The sequence below is a fragment of the Molothrus ater genome, chromosome 2, assembly GCF_012460135.2.
Source record: "Molothrus ater isolate BHLD 08-10-18 breed brown headed cowbird chromosome 2, BPBGC_Mater_1.1, whole genome shotgun sequence".
Taxonomy (NCBI): Eukaryota; Metazoa; Chordata; class Aves; order Passeriformes; family Icteridae; genus Molothrus; species Molothrus ater.
Window position 1 is genome coordinate 3,693,640 of NC_050479.2, and position 27,310 is coordinate 3,720,949.

Consider the following 27,310-nt stretch of genomic DNA (forward strand, 5'->3'; position numbering starts at 1 on the left):
ACATTCTTCAAATGCCTCTCATGCCCAGAGATCTCCTTCAGCAAGTATGTGCAGGCAGGCACTGAATCACTGTGGTGATTTCTGGGGTAGAAGGTGACAACCAGATGGAAAAAAGGAGGATAACACAAAAAAGGAGTGGATAACATAGGAGAATGGAAATATTTTTTGCTGAGTACTCTGGACCTCTTCTTACATCTTCTTTGATGCAAAAAGGAGGAGAAAATGCACCAATAGGTTCTGGGTACATCCAGTCAGGCAAATCAGTATCAGGCAGTGTCAGACACACATTTATGTCAGGAAAGTCCCTGAGCCCTGCAGTGTAGGTGATAATCTGAATTCTCTAAAGCCGAGAACGTTTGTAACCAAGGCTTATTTCAATCTGATCTCTGCTATAATTACTGCTGCACCTTTGCTCCCCTGTGCTTTCCCCTTCCCCTCAAATTTCCATCTACAACTCCAAAGCCTTGTAGTGACCTGGGAAAGCTCTTTCCCATGGCTTTGGGATTGCCCCCAGCACGAAGTCGCCAGCTCCCCGTCCCTTCTCCCTTCTCAGCTGTCCCTTCCCCCTCTCCCAAATACTTCTCCAGCCCTGTCTCATTGGTGCACTACTGTCCCTTGCCTTTTTTGGGCTGCCACCCTGTCAATCTAACGCAGTAAGGCCGGGGGCAGGTGCAAACCCCTCGCTCTGGCTCCTCTTACTGCCCAATCCTCGTCCCAAAATACCCCGGAGCCAATGGAGTGGGAAAACCCGGGACCCCGAGGAGAGGGAGAGAGGGCAAAGCAGCCGGACTGCAGGGGGGAGGGGGCATCCATTTAGCACCCGGCTTAGCCCAGGAGCTCAGGGACATTTTGGATTCCTCCGGGGATCGTGGTGACTCGTGGCTAGCAGGGCTGCTCTGCTGATTCACTTCCACCGCTGCCAGCATGGTGATCAAAGTCTTTGTGGCCACATCTTCGGGCTCTACAGCGGTAGGTGACTCCTTTGACATCCTCCTCTCACCGCTGCCATCAGGGTGGGGAATTAGCCTAGGAAATGCCAGGAAAGAGCCTGCATGTGATGAAAAACCCACTGGAATTCTTAGCATTTTATTAGTTTTATTCTGCCCTGACCACCTTCTTCTTGAAAGTTGCTCAAGTTGTAGAGAATTCTTCTCCATGCAGGCTGGCTTGCCTGGGAGCTTTTACAACATTTACATCTAAATTACCTCTCATTTCATACATTTACTGCTGTTTGGGAAATTATTTGCAATATATATAAACTGAAGAAGGAGACAGTGGGTATTGTATTTGTGCAAAAGCGACGCTGGACTGTTTACAGAAGAAAATTAAGTGTTTGTTTTTAAAAGAGACTTTAGGACACTGCTCCTGCAAAGGGGGAAGTCTGCCTAAGAAAGAACCTGGAGCTGGACGAAGTTAGAAAAACTTATTTCCCAAGCCCCTTCTTTTCCTGGGTTTTGGGAGATATTTTGTTTACTTGGTGTTTTCTTTTTGGTTTTGTTTGTGTTTGTTTGTTTGGGTTTTCTGGGGTTTTTTTGTTTGTTTTTTTGGGGATGGTTTAATTGTTTATGTTTGTTTGGGTTTTCAGGTTTTGTTTGTTTGTTTGTTAGTGTTTGGTTGGGTTTTTTTAGTTGTTTTTTTTTTTTTTTGGTGTGTGTGTGTGTGTGTCTGTTGAAATGCTATACTGATGATTTTTAGCATTGAGATCTACTGCTGTAGCTGTCAGCAGAGAGTATCAGCTGAAGGGAAGGGCATGTGAATAGTAGGGAGGCTGGAAGTCCGTGGGAGGTGGGAACCGGGAAAGGACTGTTTCCTTTTATATCCAGTGCCCAGATGAGCTCCGGTTGCAGTTTTCCTTTGGCGCTCCCTCCCTCTCCCTCCCAGTGACAAGGCCAAACAAACTGGCTGGGGCTTGCACAGAGCTCTAACTACATCTCTATCTCCCTGACACCAGCTGCATTTCTTTAAGAAGATTCCAGAGTGGAAAAGCTCCAAAAAACACCCCTCATTTATGTGACCATCATCTGTAGGAAATGAACCAAGGGTCCTTCACTGAAGTTCCACTTGGAATGCTGCTGAGGAAGTTTGCAGTTCTCTCACCAGACTGTTCCTAAGCCTTACATTCTAAAATTACTATTGATATTTAGCATTCTTTGTATTTTTTTTTAATTTTAATAATAAACTTCAGATACAAGAGGAAAAAAAAAAAGAGAAAGTTGGGAATTTCAGGTTTGGTAGCTTGCAATTTGTAATGAAACATTCACTTTATAAATTTCCATGTGCTGTGCATGGGCACTCTTCTTGCTCCTGTTTGGCCTGTTTTGATCTGGAGACTCCAAAAGAAAATTATGGAATCTTCACAGGTCAAAATTCCTCTGTATTTGCTCCTTTCTGATGTGCTGGGTGTGTGTATATCTGTAGCAATCTCAGCATGGGTTCAGATCACTGATTCTGAATTGCAATGCCAAGTACACCTGAAGCAGTTTTCCACATTTTCTGATGAATATGGATGGAAGGTATCCTTTCAATGAACCTCTAATGAGTTCTGGTATATATAAAATAAAATTCACCCACACAGAGGGTTAGCAGAAACCTCAATATATCACTAAAATCCTATTAAATAGAAACTTTGTATCAAGCATGTACAGCTTTTCCTGAGGGGAATTAATTTAATCCCTAAACAGTTTAAATTGGAAGCTTAAATTGTCCTATTAGTACTGGTGAACTCTTCAAATTTGGTGGCTGGTCCCATCAAATGCATGGTGTTGATTTTGAATTCAGTATAAAATGGGCCCAGCCTCTGGTGTAAATCAGCAGAGGATCATTGGCAAAGAATGAAAAATTCTCTATTTTATGTACTACATGGTCACCCTAGTCACTGCAAGTGGTTTTCATGTTAACAAATAGTCTGTGCCAGTGAATGCAGTGAACCCAGTGACATTCTGGTGCTCTGGATCAGATGCAGGAGTGTTATAATTCACTGTGGCTCTGGAGCAAATCTGCACTCTGTGTTTTTCCCCTTGATGCTTCAGAAATTTATTTTAAATATCTCCAGCTTTATTATCTTTCTGCTCCAGACTTAGCTGATATTGAACTATTCATTAAGGCAGGCAGAAGTGGAGACACTTATTTATAGCACTAAAAAGCACTAAATGCTTGGCTTGGAGCAAACAATAAAAAAATAAAATAATGCTAGTCACAGGGATGTTTAGAATTTAGAATCCTGCAAGATTCTGAATTATGGGAGAAAGAGGATGCATGTCTCACAGAGGACATCTTACAGTCTTGCTTCCTGCTGCTTATGGTTATGACACCTCTAAAATACTTCTATTTCCTCTGGTTTTGGTGACATTTTATGAACTTCCCCCCCTTCAAATCAGCATCAAAAGCAGCATAACCAGCAGGGCAAGGGAGGGGATTATGCCCCTAAGCCCCTCAGGTGATTTCCCACGTGAGAGCTGCCCCAGGCCTGGGCCCAGCCCAGGGAGGAGCTGGAGCTGCTGCAGAGAGCCCAGAGGAGGCTCCAGGATGAGCAGAGGGATGGAGCAGCTCTGCTGGGAGGAAAGGCTGGCACAGCTGGGATTGTTCACCTGCACAGGAGAAGCTTTGGGCTGAGCTCAGGGTGGCCTTGCAGGGCCTGCAGGAGCCCCAGGAAAGCTGGAGAGAGACAATTTCCAGGGCATGCAGGGACAGCACCCAGGGAATGGCCTTAAGATGAAGGAATAAAGGGTTAGATTAAATATTAAGATTAAATTTTTCCCTGTGAGGGTGATAAGGCCCTGGCACAGGTTTCTCAGGGAATCTGTGGCTGCCCCTGGATCCCTGGAAATGGAAGGTTGGATGGGGCTTGGAGCAGCTTGGGATACTGGAAGGTGTCTCTGCCCATGCAGAGGGTTGCAGTGAGATGATCTTTAAGGTCCCTTCCAACCCAAATCATTTTGTGATTCTGTCATCCAACCTGGCCCTGAACACTTCCAGGGATATGAAATCCACAACCTCTCTGGCAGTTCTTACACTCTAGCTAGATAACATTTATTTAAAACAAGTTTTTAAAATTATTATTTTAAGGAACTAGTAGCTAGGAATGGTGCAACTCAAGCTTTGCTGAAAGAAAAACTGGCATTGCTGAAATAATATCCTGCTCATCACCACCTTCCAAGTAATCTATGCCAAGTAATTTGAATTCTTCCCATGCCACCAGGCAAGGGAGGGCACAAACAAGCCCCTGCAGACTCATCCTTTCTGGGAAAGCCTTTGCATGTCCTTTGTGTTGTTACACCCTAAATTTCCCTCTGTGAGTGCTGCTTCCTGGAGAGATTTTTTTTGGTTGCTCACTTAGTGCCACCCACAACAAAGATTTGCTTTGTGGTTTCACACTCGGTTGTGTCCCAAGTGTGCTCTGCCTAAACCCCAGTAATGGTGAGCCCTAAGGCACAGCAGATCTCTTGTGAAAAATGTGTATTTCCTGATTGGCTTTTCACAAATATTGACATGAATATTATATGTGTTGTGTTAGAAAGTAATGCTGTATTAATCCTCTTAACTAGTGTGTTAAATATAGTTTTGGGTTATAACAAAATGTTAAAATAGAAACGATGCTATGTAGGATACTTTTTTAAAGAAAGGACTCACAGCGAGACAGCAGCCACAGGACACCTGAATCTGTCTGAGGAAGAGAATTTATTGCTCCATTATCAGGAGAAATGAACTTCTTCCCGCCTTGAAGGCACTGCTAGGATTCAGAGGAAGAAGCTGACAATGATCAGACAGAATCCTGTGTTTGAATGGAATTTATGCATCATGTATGAAGTGTATGAATATGCAACAGGCTGTTGCTTTTAAGGGTTAATCCTTTGTTCATGTGTGTCCTTTTTCGGGCTCGTGCTGCCCAGAAAAAGGTACCTGGACATCTGTAACTCTTTGTTGCTATTGTCTCATCTTGTCCTAATCCAAATTGTCCAAATTATTATTACTCTAATTGTATTACTATTTTGATAACCATTTTATTACTGTTAAACTTTTAAAATTTTAAAAACAAGTGATTGGCGTTTTTCAGACTCTGCTCTGTTTATCTCATTGTCATGTCAGAAGCTCCTTACCTTTTCCTTAAGCAGCATAACCCCATGAAACTTCACTGCTTTACCTCAGCATTAACTTTTTTCGGGCAATTTTTTGCTTTCAGGCCTGGTGCTGCCTGAGCCTCCTCCTATGCATTATGAACGTCAAGCTGAAGAGAAATTAAGCCAGGTTTAAAAGTGAGAGCTTTCCTAAGCAGGGGTGCACAGAATCTCTGGCTCCATGTCCATTATGTCCTCAGAGGCACCGTCTGTCTGGAGCAGCAGTTATTCCAGGAGCCCTATCTCCTGCAGTGCCTGTGTCCAGAGGGACAGGCTGACCCTGCAATTGCAGCTGACAGCGCTTGAGTGGCCTGGCTCTCGGAGCATGTGATGTAACTCTGCTGCTGGCTCCTGCTGGTTTAATTAACCATTTATACGAACATTATCCTGCCACTTCCTCCAGTGAAATGTCCCTTGAGCAATCCTTTCTGTTGCCTGAATGTCTTCTGTAAATAACTCTGCAGCTAAATAGGCAGTAATGAGATTATTTCTGTTTAAAAAGAGAAAATAAGAATAGAAATCAGCAGCTTTGAACTCTGTCAGCTGCATGGCTTTTGACCACTTTGGATTAGTGTTTTCATTCAAAGTGATACACTTTCTTTAGCTCTCTGCAAACCTCTGTTGTTGTCACAAAAATGTACAGAATTTTATGTTTGTTATTTTTATAAGCAAGCCTGTGTATTGATAGATGCTTCTTTGCTTGTACAAGGAAAAGAAATTTTATCTACTCATGAGAATTCATCTTTCCAGGATAACAGGCTATCACTCTACTTCAGCTCTTCTGTTTTATTAGATTATGGAAATACATAATCCCTGATTTACTTCTCATCTCATTGCCTGTGCCTCTGATTCACACTAGCTTGGTGTCAGTTCAATTTCAGGTGTTCAGATGTCTGACATATGGAGGACATGGTTTCAAATCACAAGATACAAAAATTACCTTGATGCCTCATTCCAGCTGTGTCTGGTGGCAAGTTCTTTAAAAGCTGCTCAGGAGCAGCATTGCTTTAGTAGGGAAATTCAGTGAGTGTTACATTTTCAGAGTAAAGGGATGGGGTATAAGCTCAGTGCCTGCACAGAACCAGCATCAGAGGGAATAAAAGGGTCATGAGTGCATTTTAGGTGTCACAGAAGCTGTGTGTGACAAGCTTTATTTGTACATAACATGTTATTTGTGGTCCAGCTGGAATGTCATTCTGTAATGGGGGATTTGTTTAAGCACAGGAGCTCAGCTGTACTGGATTTTCTTGAGCCTTAACTCATATTTATATCTCAAGGAGCAATGGCCATTAACTCAAACACAAGAAATTCCACCTCCACATGAGAGGAAGAAATTTTTTACACGGAGGGTGGCAGAGCCCTGGAACAGCTGCCCAGGGAGAGCAAGGAGTTTCCTTCTCTGGAGACATTCCAAACCCACCTGGACACTTTCCTGTGTCACCTGCTCCAGGTGACCCTGCCTTAGCAGGGGGTGGGACTGGAAGATCTCTTCTAATCCCAACCATTGTGTGATTCCAATTCTATGAAATGTATTTTTGCCTAACATTAAAGAACAAGGACAAATGTGGTTCACAGAAAGTTGAATGTCACTGGTGACTGGGAGGAAGAAGGAGGCTGTAACATGCTGAGGAAAATTTGTACATTTTCTGACCTTTGCTGACTTCAGGCAGGATCACCATAGGTATCTGTACACCACATTCCCAGATCTGGGAACACAGTAGGAGGCTTCCTGCTGAGCCTCATTTCTCAGCTGGAGTTGTCACTGCATCCAGAGAGCAAAGAAGGAAGCTGGGGGGTGGGTGTGTGGTGGGAGGGATGTAGTGGCAGCACTCGGGGTGCTGACAGAAAGTGTTGAATCTCAGCTTCAAAAAGCTTGAGGGCTACTGGAGAAGTGAATACCACTTCAGGAACTTCCAACTTTCAGGAAGAATTTTTCCGTGGAAAAAGAATTGGAACAGGCTGCCAGGGAGGTCTGGAGTCCCCATCCCTGGAGGTGTCCAAGGAATAACTGGATGTGGCACTCAGAGCTCTGGGCTGGGGACAAGGTGGGGATTGGCCAAAGGTTGCACTCCATGATCTTGGAGCCTTTTCCAACCTAAAAGATTCTCTAAACTTGACAAACTTGCCTGAGTTCTTGTAACAGCAGTTGCTCTTAGAAAACCCTTATAATTTTAAAGAAGGAATGTTGTTCTCCCTCTCTCCTACCCAGATAAAAAAGAAACAGCAAGAAGTCGTGGGCTTTTTAGAGGCCAACAAGATTGACTTCCAGCAAATGGACATAGCAGGAGATGAGGACAACAGGAAATGGATGAGAGAGAATGTCCCAGGTGAAAAAAAGCCCCAGAATGGAATTCCCCTCCCTCCACAGATCTTCAACGAGGAGCGGTACTGTGGGGTAAGAAGCTGTTGCGAAATTTAAATATTTCAGAGAGTGGTTTCTCACAGAAAGGGACTCTTTTCCATTGATAGGAAGTGTCAAACAAACTCCTTAAAACAATTTGAGTTCACTGTGAAAGAACAATTCTCGGGAAACAGTTTTGAAGCACAGAAAAGCAATGAGACAGAAGATTATTTATTTTTGAGAGCAAAATATGCATGGAGGGAAAACTGGCTGGAGAAAGTTCTTGAAGTTTCAGTTAATTTTGATGAAGAGTGTTGATATTTTGTTTGTTTGGACTTATCAAGGACATCAAGTAGATATCTGAGGTACCAAAAACTGGGAATAGGAATCTTCTTTTTCCATTATATTATACAAATAAATAGGAATGTTTGTTTACTGGAATAGTTCTAGAATGTGGTTTGAATTTGTGTAATTATATTGCTTATTCAATAAATATCCAGCTCTTCATAACAGCAACTGTAGCACTCATCAGATGGTTTTATATTTTCATATGTGCCTATAACAGGTTCTTTCTCTTGAGACAGTTTGTTCAAAGCAGAGAAAGATAATAATGTTCCAGCGTGAATATTAGGACTGTGAATCAAAAGAGATAATCTGAGACCTTTTATTTTCTCCCAGTCTGGGTGGAAATGCCCAGTCTGGAAAGTGCTGAGATCTGCTGGCTGGAATGAACCTGCAAAGTGCTCTGGAATGCAGGGAACACAGTGAGCCTGGTTTGCAGTTACACAAATCCAGTGTGAACTCCTGCAAGGTTGTACTGGGGCAGCAGGGATTTTCATGCCACTGAGTTTGCAGAATCAACTTCAGTGCTCTCAAAGCAAAAGTTCATAATATGAATATTGGAGTGCAGCTGTTTCCTCATTCTCTCATAGAATTCCTAGGAGAGAAGTTGGTGTGTTGGAGCTCATGTGCATTTCAGCAGCCCATCTGTACCAATAAAAAGTATAATTTGATATATCTTACTCTGGATTTTGTGGCAGCCAGTGCTGCAATAAATATTTCTGATGTTCCTTAGAGAAGTATATAAGGAATTAAAGAATAATTGCCTTATAAAGTGTTGCAACTGGTCAGTCTTGACAGTAAATGATAAATAAACAGTTTTTACTACGTGTCTGAAGCTATTTCAGGAAGCCAAATAATCTACATATTGAAATAAATTCAAATGAAGAAATACTCCTTTGCAAAAACATCTCCATGGGGAAAGAAGTTGCAGCTACTGATTTAAAAACTGAATCAAATTTACAATTAGTCTAAAAGTCTCCAGAATTCTAATGTGCCCAGCTCTCAAAGCTCAGAGCTAATGATCCCAGTGGGTGCCTAACAAAGCCTAATTTATGGCATCATTATTTCCAAATAAATAAGGTAATGAGATTCATGTCATTGCATGAGCCTTACCCTTCTCCCCAGGGGAAGGTGCCTCGAGGGAGCTGCACAGGGAGTGGGATGTGGGCTGAGAACATGGCCAGGGGCTGCCAAACTGCTGCAAAATCCTCCCAAGTGACATATTCTACAATCAAACCCTGGGGATTTGCATTCTGCTTCCCTGCACAGCCTGTGCAGGGCCAGCAGAGCCATCCAGAAATCCAGAATTGTTTTAGGCTGGTTGATGTTTATCTGATGCATCTTCTCCTGTGTCCCACTCCCTTGGCTTCAGTCATTTTATTAAAAACATCCCTGAGGATTGCAAGGGTCTGTGTGACTCCAGTGTAGTATCTTGAATTCATGAAGGTACTTTTAAAATATATTGCTCTCATCAGTTTTTAAGGGCTTCACTCTTGTGGCACCTAAAAACCTTTGAATTTGTAGCCTGGCTGAATGCAGGCAGTTCATTCCCATTTCCTGCTGTGCCCAAATCACCCTTTAGCTTCAACAGCCCAATCCAGTATATTTGTAAATGGGAATTGTATCCTCTATTAATCTTCATTTCGCTGAGCTAAACAAGTCAAGCTCTTTACACTTTCATTATTTTGAAAGATATTTTCCCTTTCTCCTTCCTGCTAATTTTTATTTTCTTCTTTCACACTCAGTCCTTTTTTTATTTGTTTTTTTTTTTTAAGATCAAATCTGTTACATTTAATTTTTCCCCATTCTTCTCTCTTTTCCCACATTTCCCTTCTTATCAATGGTCTTATCAGTTGTTCTTGTCAACGTTTGGTTCCCATTCACACATGTGTACTGTGTACACATTGCATCATGATGGCCTGGGAGATCTGGCCTTGGGAGATAAAAAGCCAAGATTAAATATTTCCTTTCTTAATCTGAGAAAGAGGGGTTTGGAGACATGACAACCTCCAACTGTAAAGGGCTATGGCAAAAAGTGAATTATTGGTCTGAATTCAGTATTGACCCTGCTCTGAGCTGGAGATTGGTCTAGGTGGTCTCTTGAGGTTTCTTCCCACCTGAATGATCTAGGATTTTGTAAAATATGTTTTTGTAAAATGTGTTCTGTTCTACATCCACTGGAGGTGGGATGAGCTGTATGAGAGGAAAATACAGCAAAGAAGGTTCAAGTCAGACATCAGAAAATAGTCATTTTCAGGAGATCACCTCATTATCTCATTAAAGGTGGGTCAGAACCAGTGGATCAGAGTGATGCAATGATTCCTGCCTTGGAGGAATGGTCCTTTGGGACTTTGTCCAGTGTCCTCTTCTGCAGTTCAGTGAAATTTTTGGAGTGGTGGAAAGGAAAGGGGGACAGGTGAGGAGTCTTCTGTTTGCTAGAATAGAATGACATAATAAGAAAGCAAAACCCTCTGCACATCTGCTTTTCTGCTGATACATTTTCTGTATCTTTATTTTCTGGGTGACCATGAAGAGCTGCTCCACTCCACAGCTTGTACTGTAAAGTGGAGGATTCTTACAGACGGATTTTTATAAAGATACACTGCCTGGGAGCAGCGTTTCCACGAGGTCAGAGAAGCATAAAACTATAAAATAGTTGATAAAATAGCTGAGATCTTATTTTTCTCCCAGATGTTTGGTATTGCCACTTGAAGAAATAGATTAGAAATTGATTCGTTTTGTATGCCTGGCTACAGCACCAATTTCAAGTATCCATTCTAATCCAACAGTGCTGGCAATTATGTCCTCGTTTGATCTTTTCCTTAAGCTGCTTCTTTGCTCATGTCTAGACAGACGTCTGCATCTGTGTCACTTGCTAAATATACTGAGCACTCTGTTGCTCTTGTCTTTTCTTTTGCTTGACAAAAACCCTTAGAAAACTAGGAAAGAAAGGAGACGTAAACATCTGGTTTTCTTTGTAAGCTGAAATCTCTGCTTTCTTCTGTAAACTGAAATCCATAGAATAAAGTACCCTTGTATGTACTTTAAAAAACATCTCTGAATTATTAGGTAAGGCTTTTATTTGATGTTGGAATGTGCATTTGCAGCCCAGAAAACAACTGTGTCCTGAACTGCATCCAGAGCGGTGTGGGCAGAGGTGAGAGGGAGATTTTGTCCCTGTGCCCTGCTCAGGTGATCCCCCACCTGCAGAGCTGCCCCAGGCCTGGGCCCAGCCCAGGGAGGAGCTGGAGCTGCTGCAGAGAGCCCAGAGGAGGCTCCAGGATGAGCAGAGGGATGGAGCAGCTCTGCTGGGAGGAAAGGCTGGCACAGCTGGGATTGTTCACCTGCACAGGAGAAGCTTTGGGCTGAGCTCAGGGTGGCCTTGCAGGGCCTGGAGGAGCCCCAGGAAAGCTGGAGAGAGACAATTTCCAGGGGATGCAGGGACAGCACACAGGGAATGGCTTCACACTGCCAGAGAATAGGGTTAGATTAGATATCAGGAAGAAATTTTTCCCTGTGAGAGTGCTGAGGCCCTGGCCCAGGTTGTCCAGAGAAGTTTTGGCCGCCCTTGGATCTCTGGAAGTGTCCAAGGCCAGGTTGGACGTTGGAGTTTGGAGAAACTTGGGACAGTGGAAGGTGTCCCTGCCCAGGCTGGAATGAGATGATCTTTATGGTCCCATTCCAACTCAGGCCATTTTATGATTCTATCATTTATGTAACTGCTAAAGTCACATTTATGAAAATACAGGGACCTCTGGAGGTTTGTAGTCCAGCCTGCTACTCAGAGCAGGTTAGCTTTAAAGTTAGCTTATATTGCCTGGGGCTTTGGCCATCTGAATTGCAAATGACTCCAAGGATGGTGTTTCCATGCTCTCTCTGTTTGCTCTGACCTGGTGCTGTTCCTAGCAGTGGATGGAAGAATTTTCTGCTGACGTCCACTTGACAAATTGCACCACTTAGACCATTTATGTCTTTTCATACAGATAAAATAGAATTGCTTACCTGAAGTAAATTGCTCCTGCTTATTTTTCTTACTGCCTGCCATGGGAACAGTTATCTTTAGTCATTCAGCAAATGGAGATGTGAACAAGTCACCATTAGTAAAGCATGGCTGCAAATACACCGTAAAGACCATCCCATGATCACTGGAGGCTTTCCTTTATCTCTTATTCAGTACATGACAGCTTCCTCTTCAGTGTGAGGAAATAAGTGACCTTCCATTTACTGTGGAATATCATTGCACACTCCCTGTTGCCAAGGAGCCCCTGATATTACAGAAGATTATACCCACTTCTGATAAGGACTGATACGGACTTGTCTGGTCATTCATACATTTTACTTGTGTCCTCAGGTCTGGTTGTCTGCAAGGCTTTGTGTTTCTGGAGGATTTTAGTACACTTGCCATGGGCTACTTTTCCTCAGAAAGGCATATAAAATATCAAGTCCACTTCATGGCCTTTCCTTGTTGTTGTCTTCTCTTTGTTCCCCAGCTCTTGCCATGTCATGTCATGGTTGGCTCAGGCTGCTTTGAGTATGGAAATTTCCTGTGTTTGTGTGGCCATGTCAGCCCTTCAAATTGCAGAAAATCCTCATTTTCTTGTTTGCTGAAAAAAAAAATCCATGACCCAGTCCTAAATCCATGAGCCAGATGCAGACACTGCCTGGCTTGGATGAGAAGATGGTCTGAGAAATGGGTGGCCTGAAGCAGCAGCAAAATGTGCTCCAGGGCTTCTCCCAGACAGAGCAGTTCCCCCTGGGTGTGACTGTGTGAAAGCCAATCTGTCCCTCAGATAAATCACTGACTTGGGCTCTCATTTGTCCTGTCTGTAATGCTCTTCCAAACTGCACTGAAATGTCATCAATTCCACTCTTGTTGGCATTAAGGTGACTTCAAAACCATCCACCCCAGTCTTTCCAATAATTTATACTCTGGAAATACTAAAACAGCTCAATAAAACAACTCAGCTCCTAACCTGGCTTTACAAACAAGTCTCAAGGATGATTCAGCACCTTATTATTTACAGGCTTCTATTCTTGGAGGTATTTGGGATTAGAGGAAGGATGATAACATGATCAAGGCAGCAGGGTAGGACTCAGCAGGACATGTTCAGTCCCCTGTCTCAGAGCTGGCTGTGATTCTGGGCCACTCACTTCTGGCTGCAGATTCTGCTGGAACTTAAATATTTGTTGATTTTTACCTGTGTAAGATGTGAGCTGTGAAGTGCCCAGTGATAAAAGTAGTGATAGCAAAACTTCCTTAATTGGTACAGGTGAAAGCAGTGAAGGGCATGCAAGCTGCAGCTGGCAGGATAGGAGGCATCCCTGGTCTTCTCAGTTCCATTTCCACTGAAAGCAGGCATTTAATGTAATGATTTATAATTTCATTTCACCAGTGCACAAGACATTTTGGCAGGTACATGGATATCAGAGAGAACAGCACAACCCTTTCCTTAGTTAGTCTGAAAATAACATCATTTTCTAACCAGACTGCCTTTCTTTAAAATGAAGTTTCCTTGTTGCCATTTCACTCGAGCTATCAGGTTGACTGTTGCCTTTTATTTGCCATAAAGAAGTTCCAGGGTATTTTGTGTCCTTACTCACAGCAAGTTTTATTTTAAATTTAAAGGGAATAGCTCTGCCTTGGTGTGTACAGCTGAGGCACGTTAAAATGAGACACTTAATTTTATCTGATTCTGCCATGGATGGGATATAATTAAAGTGTAAGTCTCTGGAGAGATTTACTCATTTATTCATTTTGCCACTCTGTGTGAAACTCCCTTTATCTGTGTTTTCTTCCCGGGGCTTGGATAATGCAGACAATTGTACAAATGCATGGTCATTCTCTCTATGTAGGATTTGCCTGGGCTGGCCTCTTCTCCTGTGCTTTTTGTTTCATTTTTGATACCAATTCTCTGTTTGTTTGTTCCTTTCTTAGGATTTTGAATCCTTTTTCTCTGCCAAGGAAGAAAATATTATTTATTCGTTCCTGGGCCTTGCTCCTCCTCCAGGCACAAAGGTATGCACTTCTGTCCTTCCATGGGGATCATTTATTTGATTTTAATAAAAGATGAACATTGGCAGTGACTCAGCATGTCACTTAAGAGGCAGTGGCAAGCACTATGTTGGATGTTGGAGCAGGAAAGTGTTCTTAGGGGAAAAAAAAAGTGGCTGCTTCAGTAAATAGTAGAAAATATTATTTCTTGCCTTCTTTCACTGCAGGCTCGTTACCATGGCTCCAGCTGATGGGTTTGTTGTTGTTGATACAAAGAGTGTTTTATTATGTTCAGCTTTTAAGTGTGGCAGACTCCCTCACCCGATTTCTAGGTGGTGCTGGTCACAAGAAGCCTTCCCTTGCTCCTGAGCACATGGGGCAGGGCCAGTCCTGGCCCCCAACACAGAGCTGGGATCAGACCCATTCCATCCTTCACTGGCACCATGGAACTCTGTCCCCCTGCCTGCAGGAGGAAAGGGCTCACCCAGTCCTTCACCAAGCCCCTTTGGCAAGTCTGCCTGTGGTGCTCCCTCACATTTTGACAATGTTCTAATACATTTCTGGCAAAAGAAAAACATTTTATTTTGTTTTGGGTTTTTTTTTTCCCCCGGTGTTGTTTTTTACAGAAACCAATGTGTTTTTTATTTATTAGAATCTTCTTCTAATTAGAAGTTTTATAACTGAGACTGTTACAGCTCTGCTATCCTGAGCTCATAAAATATTGCCATCTTTAACGTGGGTGAGCCAACAAAAGAAATTAATCAAGAGAGTGATGAGCCAGATCCACAGGAGAGCTCTGCTGCATTGTGGTGACCTGGCTGGGGAAGTGCCTTGGAGCAGGAGATCTGCCTTGGTCCAACTGCAGCAGCTTTGAGTGAAAAACACCATTGGAAATATTTCTCTATCCTCTTCTGTAAAAGCAGAGGAAAAAAAAAAAGGAGCCTTTTCTAAATGCTTTGAGAGCCACTGCTGAAAACACACTCAGGGGTGTGTTTTAAATATCCCAGTTGTTATAAATGTCTTTGCCACTGAGTCCCTGCATGATAAGGAGAGTGATTTAAACTTTCTGCTTTAGCTGAGCCATCTCCCACCCAGGGAAATAAAAAATGACTTGCCTACCTCACAAGGGTCTTGTGAGAATTCATTTAATTAACATCCACAAAGCCATGAAAGGCTTAAAGGACTGCAGGTATTACATATTATAGTCATTATGAAAGATATGTGGAGAATCAGTGAGATAAAGAAAATTGCATTTTTCCACCTTCCCACTCCACAGATTATCTGCTTCTTCATGCAAAGTCCTGGTAGATTCCATATCTGTGAAGCAAAGTAACAATTTTTCAGAATTCATTTGTTCCCAGCTGTCAGCAGAGGCTATTACAGTTTCTACTTCGTGACAACCTTGGAAATGTTGAAAATAACATGTTTGGTGCATTCTGCTGGGCAGATTTGTTTGTCAGTGCCATTGGTAGCAGGCAAGTCTTGTTTACAGTGATTAACTGCTGCCTTGGTGGTGGCTTCAGGCCAGAGAGCACAAATAAGTGAGAGTGTTTGTAAAGTCCCTGTTAAATGTGGAATTCTGACAGTCTCCCTTTGAGAGTCTATTCCTGTTTGTGAGAGACACACACACTTCTTGCAGAGGTGTTTCTCAGCATCTTCACTGCAGGAGAGGCTGCCTGCTTTGTCAAGAAAAGAATTCTCCTGCTCTGCTTCTGCTTCTCTTGCTGCTTCCCCCTCATTCTCTGCCAGCTCCACCTTAGATAAGCACAATGGACGGCTCGTGACACTGATTTCCAGCAGCATAAATCTGGAATTATAAATCAGGTGTGGAAGAGATGGTGATGGTGACACATATGACAAGGTTTCCTATTAATCCCTTCTTAAAAAAAATGTGTGGGCTTTGGGTTTTTTCTTTTCTGGAATGAAGAAGCAAACTGTAAGGCATGGAATCACCACAAGGCAGTAAGCATTTTCTTTCTAGAGATCTTTACTGTGCTGAGACATGACAAAGATTAAGATGAAGCTGATACCTGTTTGATACTCTTGTCTTAAAACATTCTATTTCTTTTTCCATCCGTCTTTTATCTCATTCTGCACCAAGACTAAAGAAATTCTTTACTGGCCATGGTGCTGTTTCACAGCACAATCCAGCAGCCTCCTGACCAGGACTGTTTTGAGCTTATTTCCCTCCATCTGAGGAAGCAGATGAACCTTTTGGGGCTCCCTCAACAAATTATAACTTCCCAAGAAAATGCTTGTAGTTCAATTTATTGCCAATTCATTTCCATTGCTGAGTGCAAAATACACATTCAGTTCTGCAGATTCTCTTGTTCTGTTGTTTCCATAAATTAGTATATTCTGTATATTAGAGTGCTTTATCCAGCCCTGGGGTGTCCCAGCCCAGGGAGGAGCTGGAGCTGCTGCAGAGAGCCCAGAGGAGGCTCCAGGATGAGCAGAGGGATGGAGCAGCTCTGCTGGGAGGAAAGGCTGGCACAGCTGGGATTGTTCACCTGCACAGGAGAAGCTTTGGGCTGAGCTCAGGGTGGCCTTGCAGGGCCTGCAGGAGCCCCAGGAAAGCTGGACAGAGACAATTTCCAGGGCATGCAGGGACAGGACACTGAAAATTTACAAGTTCAGATCAGATTTTAGGAAAAAATTCCTCCTTGTGAGGGTGGGCAGGCCCTGGCACAGGGTGCCCAGAGCAGCTGGGGCTGTCCCTGGATCCCTGGAAATGTCCAAGGCCAGGCTGGATGGAGCTCTGAGCACCCTGGGATAGTGAAGGTGTCCCTGCCCATGGAACAAGATGATTTTTAAGGTCCCTTTCAACCCAAATAATTCAGTGATTCTCTGAATTCTGTGATTGTATCACACCAAGTACATCTATTGCCTTAAAGAGTGCAATGTGCCCATAAAATTGAGTGACTTTACAGGAAACAAATCCATATTTGTGATGCTTCACCAAGGGTCTGTTAGCTCCCATCATCCTCTCTCCTGCTCCTCCTGACCACAATGGCTTTTGTGTTTTCTAAAGCACCACTTAGCAGGGCTGAGCAGAACAATTGTCTGTGCCTGAGAGAAGCAGCAGATGTAGTGCTTGTGTTAATAAGTAATTTAATCTATTAATACCAAACACCTCCTCACCTGAAGGAATACCTGGTCTAGATTAGTTCCAAATATGGTTCAGGGCAGGCTGAGATTTAAGGGCAGCTGTGCCTGACCCAAAGATCACTCAAATTTGTGACAGATTTCTGAGAGATCCTGTTTAATCCTGGGTTAGTGGCCTGAGTAATGATGTCCCAATAGGATACATGTGTTGATCTGAGCTATAATTGGTGTAGTTTGTATGTTTGGGGTCAGGTGTGGCAATCGCAGCTGCCTCAAAAATTTGTTACATTTTTTTAAAGCTGGCACCACTTTTATGCTTAGTCTGACTCAGTGAACTCAGTGATTCATGTGATTTCAGGGTCTGTTTTCAAATATTGTGCACACTTGAAGCCTTAATCCCACTATTCTTGATCTTAATATCCAGCATCTTGATATCCCCAAATTTGTAGATACTCAAGCTTAAGTTAGTGGAAAAAGGCTTCTCCTAAATCTGCTTTGAATTACAAATTCGTGCTATGTGCATTTTATTTAAAGAGAAAATGACCTGTCAGCCAATCTTTAGAAATGGTACTTCATTTTGAATTAGCTGAAAATTAAATTCTGGGTTTCTATGGAGAGCCAGTGTGGCAATGCTGTTCTGAATGTCAGAGTTCTCCACATAATTAACAAGAACTCTGTGTGTGTGTGTGTGTGTGTTCTGGATGATAACATGCTGCTTCTAGAGTTTAGTTCTCTCAGCTACAACTCTTTTTTTGTGTCTTATGATCTAAGTATGTGATTCATCTGAGATGGGTTCACACGAAAGGGTCATTTTAATTAGGATGATCTCTGTGGTTCTTATGTATTTTATGTCCCAGCCAAAAATACTGAGTGAATGGATTTTAATGAAATGTTAATATTTGTGCTGAAAATAAATATTTAACCAATTTCAAGACCAGGTTGGATTGGGCTCTGAACAACCAGGTCTAGTGGAGGGTGTCCCTGCCCATGGCAAGGAGGTTGGAAAGAGATGATCTTTAAGGTCCCTTCCAACCCACATCACGGTCAGTGATTCCATTAATTTAATTTTCATTAACACTGTCCTTTTCATTTGAGGAACTTCTGCAAAGAAAGTATCTGTAGGAAGTTGCCATTTCCTTAAGAAAATCATGTATTAACACAACGTTGCACAAGAGAATTTCAGTGTATGCTTGTGTTACTACATATTTCAATCTTCAAATATTTTTTGGCTTCTGGGAGAAAAGTAAACAATAAACCAAGCCAAACAAATGTCTCTGTAGATCTGTTTCTAATAACAATGCCACCAGCATCAGAGTGCAGTGAGCCCACAGTTTTTATGTGCACTTGAAATGAGACGATATTGCCAGAAAAAGAAATTCTCTTCTCTCCCTCCTCCTTCCTCTGGCTCCTTCTGCTCCCTCCCAGCTGCTCATTCCTCTCCTCAGCATCCCCCACGTGCTGGCAGCAACACTTGTGCAGCTGTGTGACAGAGTGTGAAAGTGCTGTGAGGTAGGAAAGTTTTGCTTTTTCAAGCTCTCATCCTGATCAGCTCCTGCTCCACTTCCAGAGGAAGGAGAGCTTAGGGACCTTCGTGCCCACTCTCTCTTCACTGCAAGGAACTTGGGTGTAAAACTGACTTTCCACAAGTCAGAAAATTGCCAAAAGAGCACCAAGCCTTACAGGCAGTCAAGTTTCATCAAAAGCATCAAACTGCTGTGATAGCTGCTTCCTAACATTGCTGAGCTCCTTCCTGTCATTTCTGTCCCCATCCAGCAGAGATGTCAGCAGGAGGACATCTCTTATGTGCCACAGCACATCCTGGACAAAGATCCCCAAGCCAGCACTCAGCCAGCAGCTCTGGGGACAAAAGGCAGCCAGCCATGCCCTGTTCTTCCTGCAGAGTAAGAGCACTGGCTGAGGAAATCATCATGGGGACACTGGAGGAGGACTGTGAAGTTTAGAGGACAGGGGAACATGACTGAGGGCTTCTGTTTAACTGTGAAACAAATGAAATGATGGAAAAGCAGCAAACCCCAAAGCAAGCAGGGGGCTGAGCTGTAAGGCCTTGGTCACAGGCATGGGGAAGCAGTTTGTCCCCTCTCAGGGATGTGCTGCTCTTCCCAAAGTGTGTGGGACTCAGAGTGGCACAGGACAGGACCTCCCCTGAGTGCCAGAGGAATTTCCTTTTAATGAAAAAGATTCTTTACCTCTCTACTACAGATCACTTCTGAAATCTCCCAGTGATGATGATTAGAATATTTCCTCACAGCCAGTCTGTACTCACTTTGCATCTCCCTCAGCACTCCTCCTTGTCCTGTCCCTGTCTGATGTTTACTCTGATCTATTTTGGGAGTGCCATCATATCCCCTCACAGCATCACTCCCAACAGATTAAAGCAATGAAGCTTTTTTGGTCCCCCTTTCATAAGAAAGGCTCTCCACTCCCTCAGATGTTCCTGGAGCCCTCTCTGCACCTGCTCCAGTCTGAGTTTCTCCTTCTTGAGCCTGGGTGCCTGGGATGGCACAGAGCAATCCAGAGGAGGCTTTGCCTCACCTCATGCATCTGAGGATCATATTTTTTACCTTTTTCACTGTCACATCACCCTCATGGCTCAGTTATCCCATGTTTATTTAAATACATCCATCTTTTTCTTCCTTGATGATCATCGACTGACAAGCTCTTAAAGAGCAATAGAAAAATCACTTTCTAATGTCTGACCCAGAACTGCTTGTCCCCAAATAAGGTGACTTTGCACTTCATGCTCTTGTATTTCATCATATTTCTGCTGTGCCATTTGAGGCCTCCTTTTGTCTGACACGGTGTGGGAGCCACTGTGACCTTGCAGAGCCACCTGGCTGAAAGGACACCAGGATTTTTGTCAAATAAAAAACTTCCCAGGAGGTGCTTGGCTATGGTGCTGGAATAAATGGACTTGAGTGACTGATGTGGGAAGAGTTTCCTGGTGTTTTTAAGCAAGCAAGTCAAGAGACTAAATATGAAATCCTTTATTACTTTTGTTTTCCTGGAGCTTTTGGATGATGTTTAATTGGAATTCATGCTGGTGGAAAAAGGGGGTTTTTTTCCCTGAAACTCAAATGTGCCATCAGGGTGAACTTTGGTTTCTTCTGAACTTTCAGAGGAAGGTTAGAGAACCTGCTATGCTGAGAAGTGCTTGAATTCATGTTTTCCCCACACAAATCCCACCTGGTCAGCATGCCAGCAAGTGTTCTTTTCACAGGAAAAATACACCCTAAAAGGGGTGTTAAAATTAATTAAACTTTTAAAATTTTAATTTGAGACCTGAAGCAAAAATAGAAAAACACTTTCCCAAAATAAGAAACTCAAGAATTTTATAGAAATGAGTTGTTGATTGTGTGCTCTGAAGCTTACCATGAGTTCCCCTTTGCTGCCAGGAGACTGAAAAGTCTGATGCCACAGAGGAGAAATCAGAAGCCACAGAAGAGAAATCTGATTCCAAGGATGAAAAATCTGATGCCACAGGTGAAACTGAGGCACACACAGAAGACAAGGCAGATGAAGGGGCTCCTGAAGAGGCTCAGTCTGGCCAGACACCACCAGAAGGTCAACAGGTAATTTCTCCTTTCTCTTTGTGATCTGAGGGTTTTACCTGTGCTAAGCACATGGAACATAAACCCACAAGGTCTCCTGGTGTGCCCCAGGGTGACTGATTGTTAAGTGTCTTTTGGATGTGTTTTCTTTGATATCAGGATGATATCAAACCTGGATAAAACTCCAGGGAATTTTGTTCTGATTCTTGAATAACAGCAGCTGCCTTTTGCCCCTTGTTACCACAAGTTTTTTTCTTTTATTTGGATGGTCATTGGGAACCAGAGTCTAGCTATGGAGGGTAATTTAGGACCAGACATCTGAGTCCTGCCTGGGTGAAAAAACAAACTGCTGCTCTCACTGGCCAGCAAGTGCAGTGCTCATAAATCTGGCTGTAAATGTTTGCTGCAGATCTGACAGTGACTTCTCCAGGCTTTGCAGAATTACCTGGAGGAAAGGGAGGAAGGGAGGCCAGTGTTTTCCTTCCTGTCTGCTCCTGCTCTGGTACTGCAGCTCTCCAAGTGCAGCTCAGGGTGTCCTTTAAGGGTGGCTTTATTTGGGTGCTGACTCTTCCAGGGAGTCAGGCCTGCTTCTCAGGTTCTTCTGTGGCTGGAGATCATCACATGCTCCCTGGGGAATATCCAGCACAAATGCACCATCTCTTACATCAAAGATCAGAATAAATGGAGGTTGGGTTTGGTTTTTTTTTTCATCTAGCTGCAATGTTTCTCCAGAGGAAACACCTCTCTGTAGGCCTTTCCCCACCTCCCTTTTTAATAGTGACTGATCTGGTCACTGTTGGGCTGGAAAAGCCCCTTTTACACAGCCTTTTACACAGCCTCAGGCACACCTCAGCCACTGGGAAGTCCCACTCATAATTTCAGAACAGTGATGAGGACAGGCAGTCCTCAGTGGGAACTAAATTCCTCCTTAACGAAAATTATATCCAAGCACTTTTCACATTGCTGTGAATTTCAGCTGGCAGGTGAGTGCCATCAAACTCCTTTTTGTGGCTCATAAGAGGAGCCAAAAGTGCTGCCTGGCTTGGGTGCCTTGCCCTTCTGGCTGGCATTCTGCTTTAATGCTTTTCAAATGAGAGCAGAATTTGGGATTTATCTGCAAATGTGTCAGGCAGCTGTGGAGGAGAGGCTTTGCACTGACATCATGCAGCACCACTCCTATACAACAGCACCTTGCTCCACTTCTCACAGGAAGGATTGGAGTTAAAAGTGGAAAATAGATTTCTTTGTAGTTTTTCAGGGAGGGGAGAGGCAGAGGAGAGAGCACAGAAAACACTTTTTGCCCTGTTCCACCACCCACTTCTCGTGTCACCCAGGACAAATCACTTCAGTGCTGTGGCATCTGCCTGCCTTGCTATAGTTCATCCCAATTATCACTTCTGTTGGGATGGCATGAATCATTCTGTAGGAATTCTGCTGTTCTCACTCACTACAGACAGCACACAGAGGACAGGGTTAGATGAGAAGAGCAGCTCTGAGGCAGCTACAGCGAGATGAATTCCACCTTTTGTCTCTGTATCTCATCTCTTGCTTGTAAAAGAAAGTAAAAATGCCATTACCAAACCTGAGCAGGGTTTGATGAAAGTAAAGATGCTCAAAGGCTGCCAGGTTGCCATCAGAGTATCTCCACTGGATGTTAAGTCCTAAAGGACAGAGGTATTTTCAACACAAACATTTGAAAGATGGCAGTTTTATGTTCCATGGCTGAATTAATATTCCAGTGGGAATTTAGTGCTGGAATTTTGGCCTTATTTAGCACTGCTGCAAACCACCTCCAAAATGACTCCCATTGGTGGGGTGTAACCAAGCCAGCTTTTCTCCAGTGGCTTTGCAGGAGAAATGTCAGCTCTGTGGAAAATTCTGGAAGTCACCTCAGCCTTTGCCAGTGAGAAACCAGAACAAACTGGGGCTGGCTCAGCCCTGGGGCTGCAGGGAGGCTCCAGGTTCCAGGAGGCTCCTCCAGTGCTCAGTAGCAGGAGATGTTCAGTGTGGAGGTTGCAGCTCTCTCCAAATCCTGCTGCTGCTCCTGGGAGGTGCAGAAATGCAGAAACTCCAGGGTTTTTTTGCCTGCATGGATGCAGTGCCCCCCATTCCTGCTTTGTCTCCTTTGGTTTTGAGTTTCCTGAAGAGAAGACTGAGCTCCAGCTCACATGGACCCTGCTGGTCACTCCATGTGCTGGTCATAAATTTTCTGTGGTTTCAGTGTCTGATTTTGACTTCAGATATAAGCTTGGAGGTTGAAGTGTTTTTTAAGTGGTGTCCCAGTTAAATCAGTTTTCAGTACAGATTAGGCTCCCTTCAGGGCAAAATTATTTTAGAAACATGTTCAAAAATCATATTATAATGCAAGTCTGTATCCTGTCTCAGCAATTCCCCAGGCCATATTTAAACCCTGGCACTGCAACTCACTCCCTTAAGTCATTCCATAAGAACTCAAACCAACCCCTCTGCCTTCTGTGTGGCACTGTGACATTTGCCTCTTGTCTTTGGGCTTTTAGGTAGGATCAGCTCTTTCCCCCCATAGCCAGCTTAGGATCTAACATTAAATTCTATTCAATTTTTTTTTATTTTTTATCTCTCTCATCACTTCTGCTCAATCTACAGTCTAAAACCAGCTTGTATTCTTTTTTATACCGTGTTGAGCCAAGGCATCTGTTGCAGCCTACAACACTTAGCAGAACCACAAGCCAGATTCTGAATGGTGATACATAACATAGATAAGACTCTCTATAATTCTGATTATACTTGCATTTTGTAGACCAGCTAATTACCAAAAAAACCTACAAAAACTCCACCTGAACAAGGAAACAAAACCCAGCTCCAAATCTTTGCTTGCCAATGAAGCAGTTTTGATTGAAGCAACTGAGAAAAAGGGAGCTCAATTTAGTGATTTTAAAGTCCTTTTCCAATATAAAAGTTAAGCTTGAATGTGCTTTGTGAGTTAATTTGGAGGACAGTATCTCCAAATGAATCCTGTGAATTCCACATAATTTTCCTAAATTCAGTGTTTAACTTCTGCTGTGTTTACCCTGTTTCATTCCTGATATTCTTTCTTTAATTTATCTTTTTAATATTTTCTTTCGTATCTCTTCTGTAGGAAGGCGAGGAAGAACATGCAGCAACAGGGGTATAGTACACCAGGACATTTTATTATCATCTTTTGTTTGTGTGTATTTAATTCCTTTTCAGTCCTTTTGCTTCACCCAACAGCTGGTAAATTCTTATTCATGAAAGTAAACACACCACAGTCATATTCTGCTAGAGATAATGATTGATCCTATTGTGGTGTTATTGACTGGGAACAAAGATGGGCCTTTAATCATTAAAAGCTGTAAATGGAAAGGAAATTGTCTGTCACAGAGCCTTCAATAAAATTTGCCAAGGACTCCCATGACAAGTCCATCTTTGATAATCACTGACTGACACCATGCTGTGATTGCATTTTCAGTGTGAAAACTCATTTTGACAGTTTAGGCAGTTCTGCTCATAAAGGAGATATTTCCCTCACGAGAATTTCTAACACCCAGGTGCAAATCCTCAAACACTTTCCTGCTTTGCCCAAACCTCCAGGACCATCCAGTGCCACCCCAGCCCCACCAGCATCACCCCAATCCCTGTCCCCAGGGCCACATCCAGACTGCTCTGGGACAATTCCAGTGACTCCAAACCTCCCTGGGCAGCTCAGCCCAAGGCCTGACCACTCTGCCAGGGAAATTTTCTTTGCCAATCTCCAACCTGAGCCTGCCCTGGTGCCATTTGAGGCCATTTCCTCTCATTTTTCCCTGCCCCTCCTGTCAGGAGCTGTGCAGAGCACTGAGGTCCCCCCTGAGCCTCCTTTCTCCAGGCTGAGCCCCTTCCCAGCTCCCTCAGCTGCTCCTCCCAGGATGTGTTTTCCTGGCCCTAAAGCTCCTGCAGCCATGAGCAGAGTGCAGAGGTTCCTGGAGAGGCTGCTGAGGGTCACCAAGCCGGCTCAGTTTTACCCTGGCACCACCAACTAATGCTTCAAGCAAGAGAAAGAACCATTTTTTTCCCCTGTAAAAGTTAATTGACTGGAATATTGGATGGAAGTTGTTAATATCTGAAAGAAGTGGCTTGTCTGTGTGCTGTCCTGGCCCTGTGTCAGAGTTCTCATGAGATAAAAAAGGCATCTTTCCTGGGGGAAAATGCCCAGAGAGGCAATACTCCCTTGGCATAAAAACTTCTAATCCACAGATGTTCGTATGACATTTCTGGTTTTGCAGAATGATTCTGCAGTTTAATGTTTTTTCCTGAAAATGGTTCTGTAGTTCAATGTTTTTCCCTGAAACCAGGAATCTGATTCCCAAGCAGGTATTTAAGCAGGATTTCACTTCAGCAACTCAGGTGTGACTCCTGCAGAGACAGGAGGTGCCTGGGAGGAGAAACAAAGATCTGTGCTGCTCATGGATGACCTGCAGTCCTGGCTGAAAGCTCATTATTGATGCTTCGATGGGTTATTTATTATGCCAGGAAGAAATTCATGTCACTTTTGCAGTCCAAGCACTTTGTGGAGGGGTGGCAGATTGAGATAAAGCTGATTTGTACACATGGGAGTGCCTTTGGACAAGAGATGGCTGGAAGAGGAGCAGAGGAGCCCACAAAGCAATTTCCAGCCTTTTTCAGAGCACAGCTTCATTTACTCTAGAAAGAGAATAAGCAGAGATTGTTGTCTGTGTGACACACAAATTCCAGCTTTCAGATAAGCGTTGATTGAAGCAAAGGGCTGTTGTCTTTCAATTGTGTCATTTCTCCTGCATAAAAGAGAGAAATAAGAACTTCAGAGATAGAAACCAGGCTCTATTATCTGATTCCAGGTGATTTTTAGATCATTCAGGAGTCTAGTTCCTGTGCCATGAATCTTTAGTTGTTTACTGCTTCAGGAAGGTGTATAATTAAAAATACTAAACTTTTTGTCACATTCACACATATTTCATATTCTTTTTTGATTTTGAGCACCTATTTGCAGCTTAACCATGTGTTCTAACCTAAGAAGAGGGTTTTTACATTCCAGCATGTGCCTATAAACTCCACAAAATCCCTGCCATGTTGAGATTAAAAACTCTATGCATTAATTCTGTTTTTGAATCTCAAAGAATACTGCATTTACTAGAAACAGAACAGTTGTAAAAGCAGAGCTTTGCATTTCAAGACTGTTTATTTTTTTTTCTTTCAATTCCTATATGGTAACTACAAACATTTTCTATTAAATAAAAAAGGAAGAAGAAGAAAAGCAGGGAGAGGGAGAAGAAAAGGAAGAGGTGGAGGAGCAGGAAGAGTCTTAGTACAGTTCCCTGCGACACAATATTTCTTGAACAGGTTTTCAGGTAAATATTGAGACATCAAGCACAGTTTCTAAATACCCTTAAATTAACATAAACTTGCAAATTTTGTAATTATTATTGTGGATGGGCCAAGTGTCCATGCACAAAGTACCCAGCTGATGACTCAAAAGTATATTTAGCTGTTGTAGCTGGTATTTCACATGGAATAAGAATTCCTGCCTCTCCTCTCTTACTCAGCTGCTGATTCCACTGCAGGTTTTAGGAGCTCTATGCCTCACATGAATTCCTCTCTCAAATTCAGTTGGAAACTTAAAATACTGGTAAGAGAGAGGAGCCTGACGAGAAATATGACTCAGTATAAAATTACTGAAAATAGGCCAAATTTAAAACCACAAAAGAGGAAGCACCTGGCAGGCAGAGTTTGTCCTGTATGGATGTGTGAACACACCAGCACTGCTCAAGTTCTGTTAGCATGTGCTTTCTCATTTTAATTTTCAGGTTTTTTAGGTTTTCTCCTTCCTCTGTCCCTTCTCCCCTGCACTGAAATACAGATCAGAAAATCACTTACTGGGGGGAAACTCAAACTTACAAGAGAGTTGGAATTTCCAGCAGATTTTCCATTGGGTGATGGGACTTCCTTGTGATCACGGACACAAAATGCCCTTTTTAGGATCCATAGAATCATGGAATGGTTTGGGTTGGGAAGGACCCTAAAGATGATCCAGTTCCACCCCCCTGCCATGGGCAGGGACACCTTCCACTGTCCCAGGCTGCTCCAAGCCCCATCCAGCCTGTCCTGGGCTGGATCCCCAGCTGACTCAGACTCTGAGGTAGCTGCCAAAGGGTTCACAGCCAGGTGCAGGTGGGATTTCCCAGCACCTCACCAGGGCAGGAAATCCATCACTTCTTTCATGCTGCCTCTCCCAAATCCGGGTTCATCTCTTGCAGGGGGATTAATTCATCACAGCCCTGTGCAGAGTTCAGATCTGTAACTTCACAGGAGTGCTGAGTTCTAATTGAATCCTCTTTGTTTTCGTTCAGGAAGCACCAGCTGGAGCCACCCCACCAAAGAAAAGAAAATCCCTTTCTCAAGCAAAGCACCACTACCTTTAGCGCCTGTGTGAACATAAAAACACAAACAGAACACAGCCACCACTCTGTCCCACCTGTAACCTTTATATATATATTTGGTATTCCAGTTGCTTGTTAAAATGGATCTGATGTCTGACAGATGGTATTTCAGTCAATTGTGTGTTGGGATAGTTTTGTCCATGTCACATTTAGATTGTGAGCTCTCCAGGGCAGGAACCATGTCTCTCTCCATGTCCAAACACTGCCAAGCACTTTGCTGCCACTCAGCAGCACTCACACCCCTGATGACTTCAGAGGAAAAGAAATTCAGCACTGAAAACTGCAAAGAGGCTTCCTGTACACAAGCCATGTGAGTCACTTCTCCCTCAGCTGGCATTTGAAAATGATTGAGATTCCCATTGTGCAGCAGTTGAAATAAATGTGTTTTCTGTCTTATC

The 27,310-nt window shown here is 43.2% G+C and overlaps 1 protein-coding gene across 2 annotated transcripts; it reads left to right on the forward strand.

The window, feature by feature from the left end:
• Positions 1-715: 715 nt before the first annotated feature.
• SH3BGR (SH3 domain binding glutamate rich protein) lies at positions 716-27,310 on the forward strand. Of its 2 annotated transcripts, none has more exons than XM_036390056.2 (7): positions 716-969; positions 7,324-7,509; positions 13,733-13,813; positions 20,308-20,484; positions 23,579-23,608; positions 25,716-25,823; positions 26,823-27,310. In XM_036390056.2, exons 1-6 carry the CDS (start codon positions 925-927, stop codon positions 25,779-25,781), a joined length of 585 nt encoding a protein of 194 aa, XP_036245949.1. In that variant the 5' UTR covers positions 716-924; the 3' UTR covers positions 25,782-25,823; positions 26,823-27,310. The 2 variants fall into 2 exon arrangements, with proteins under 2 accessions (XP_036245949.1, XP_036245953.1); XM_036390060.2 differs by having other exon boundaries at positions 25,719-25,823.

What these genes read in the sequence shown, in the direction of transcription:
- SH3BGR (XM_036390056.2), top strand. Translation starts at nt 925, where the DNA reads ATGGTGATCAAAGTCTTTGTGGCCACATCTTCGGGCTCTACAGCG. An exon ending in ACGAGGAGCGGTACTGTGGG is followed by an intron (nt 7,510 to 13,732) that starts GTAAGAAGCTGT and finishes TTCCTTTCTTAG; the next exon opens with GATTTTGAATCCTTTTTCTC. An exon ending in AAGAACATGCAGCAACAGGG is followed by an intron (nt 23,609 to 25,715) that starts GTATAGTACACC and finishes TAAATAAAAAAG; the next exon opens with GAAGAAGAAGAAAAGCAGGG.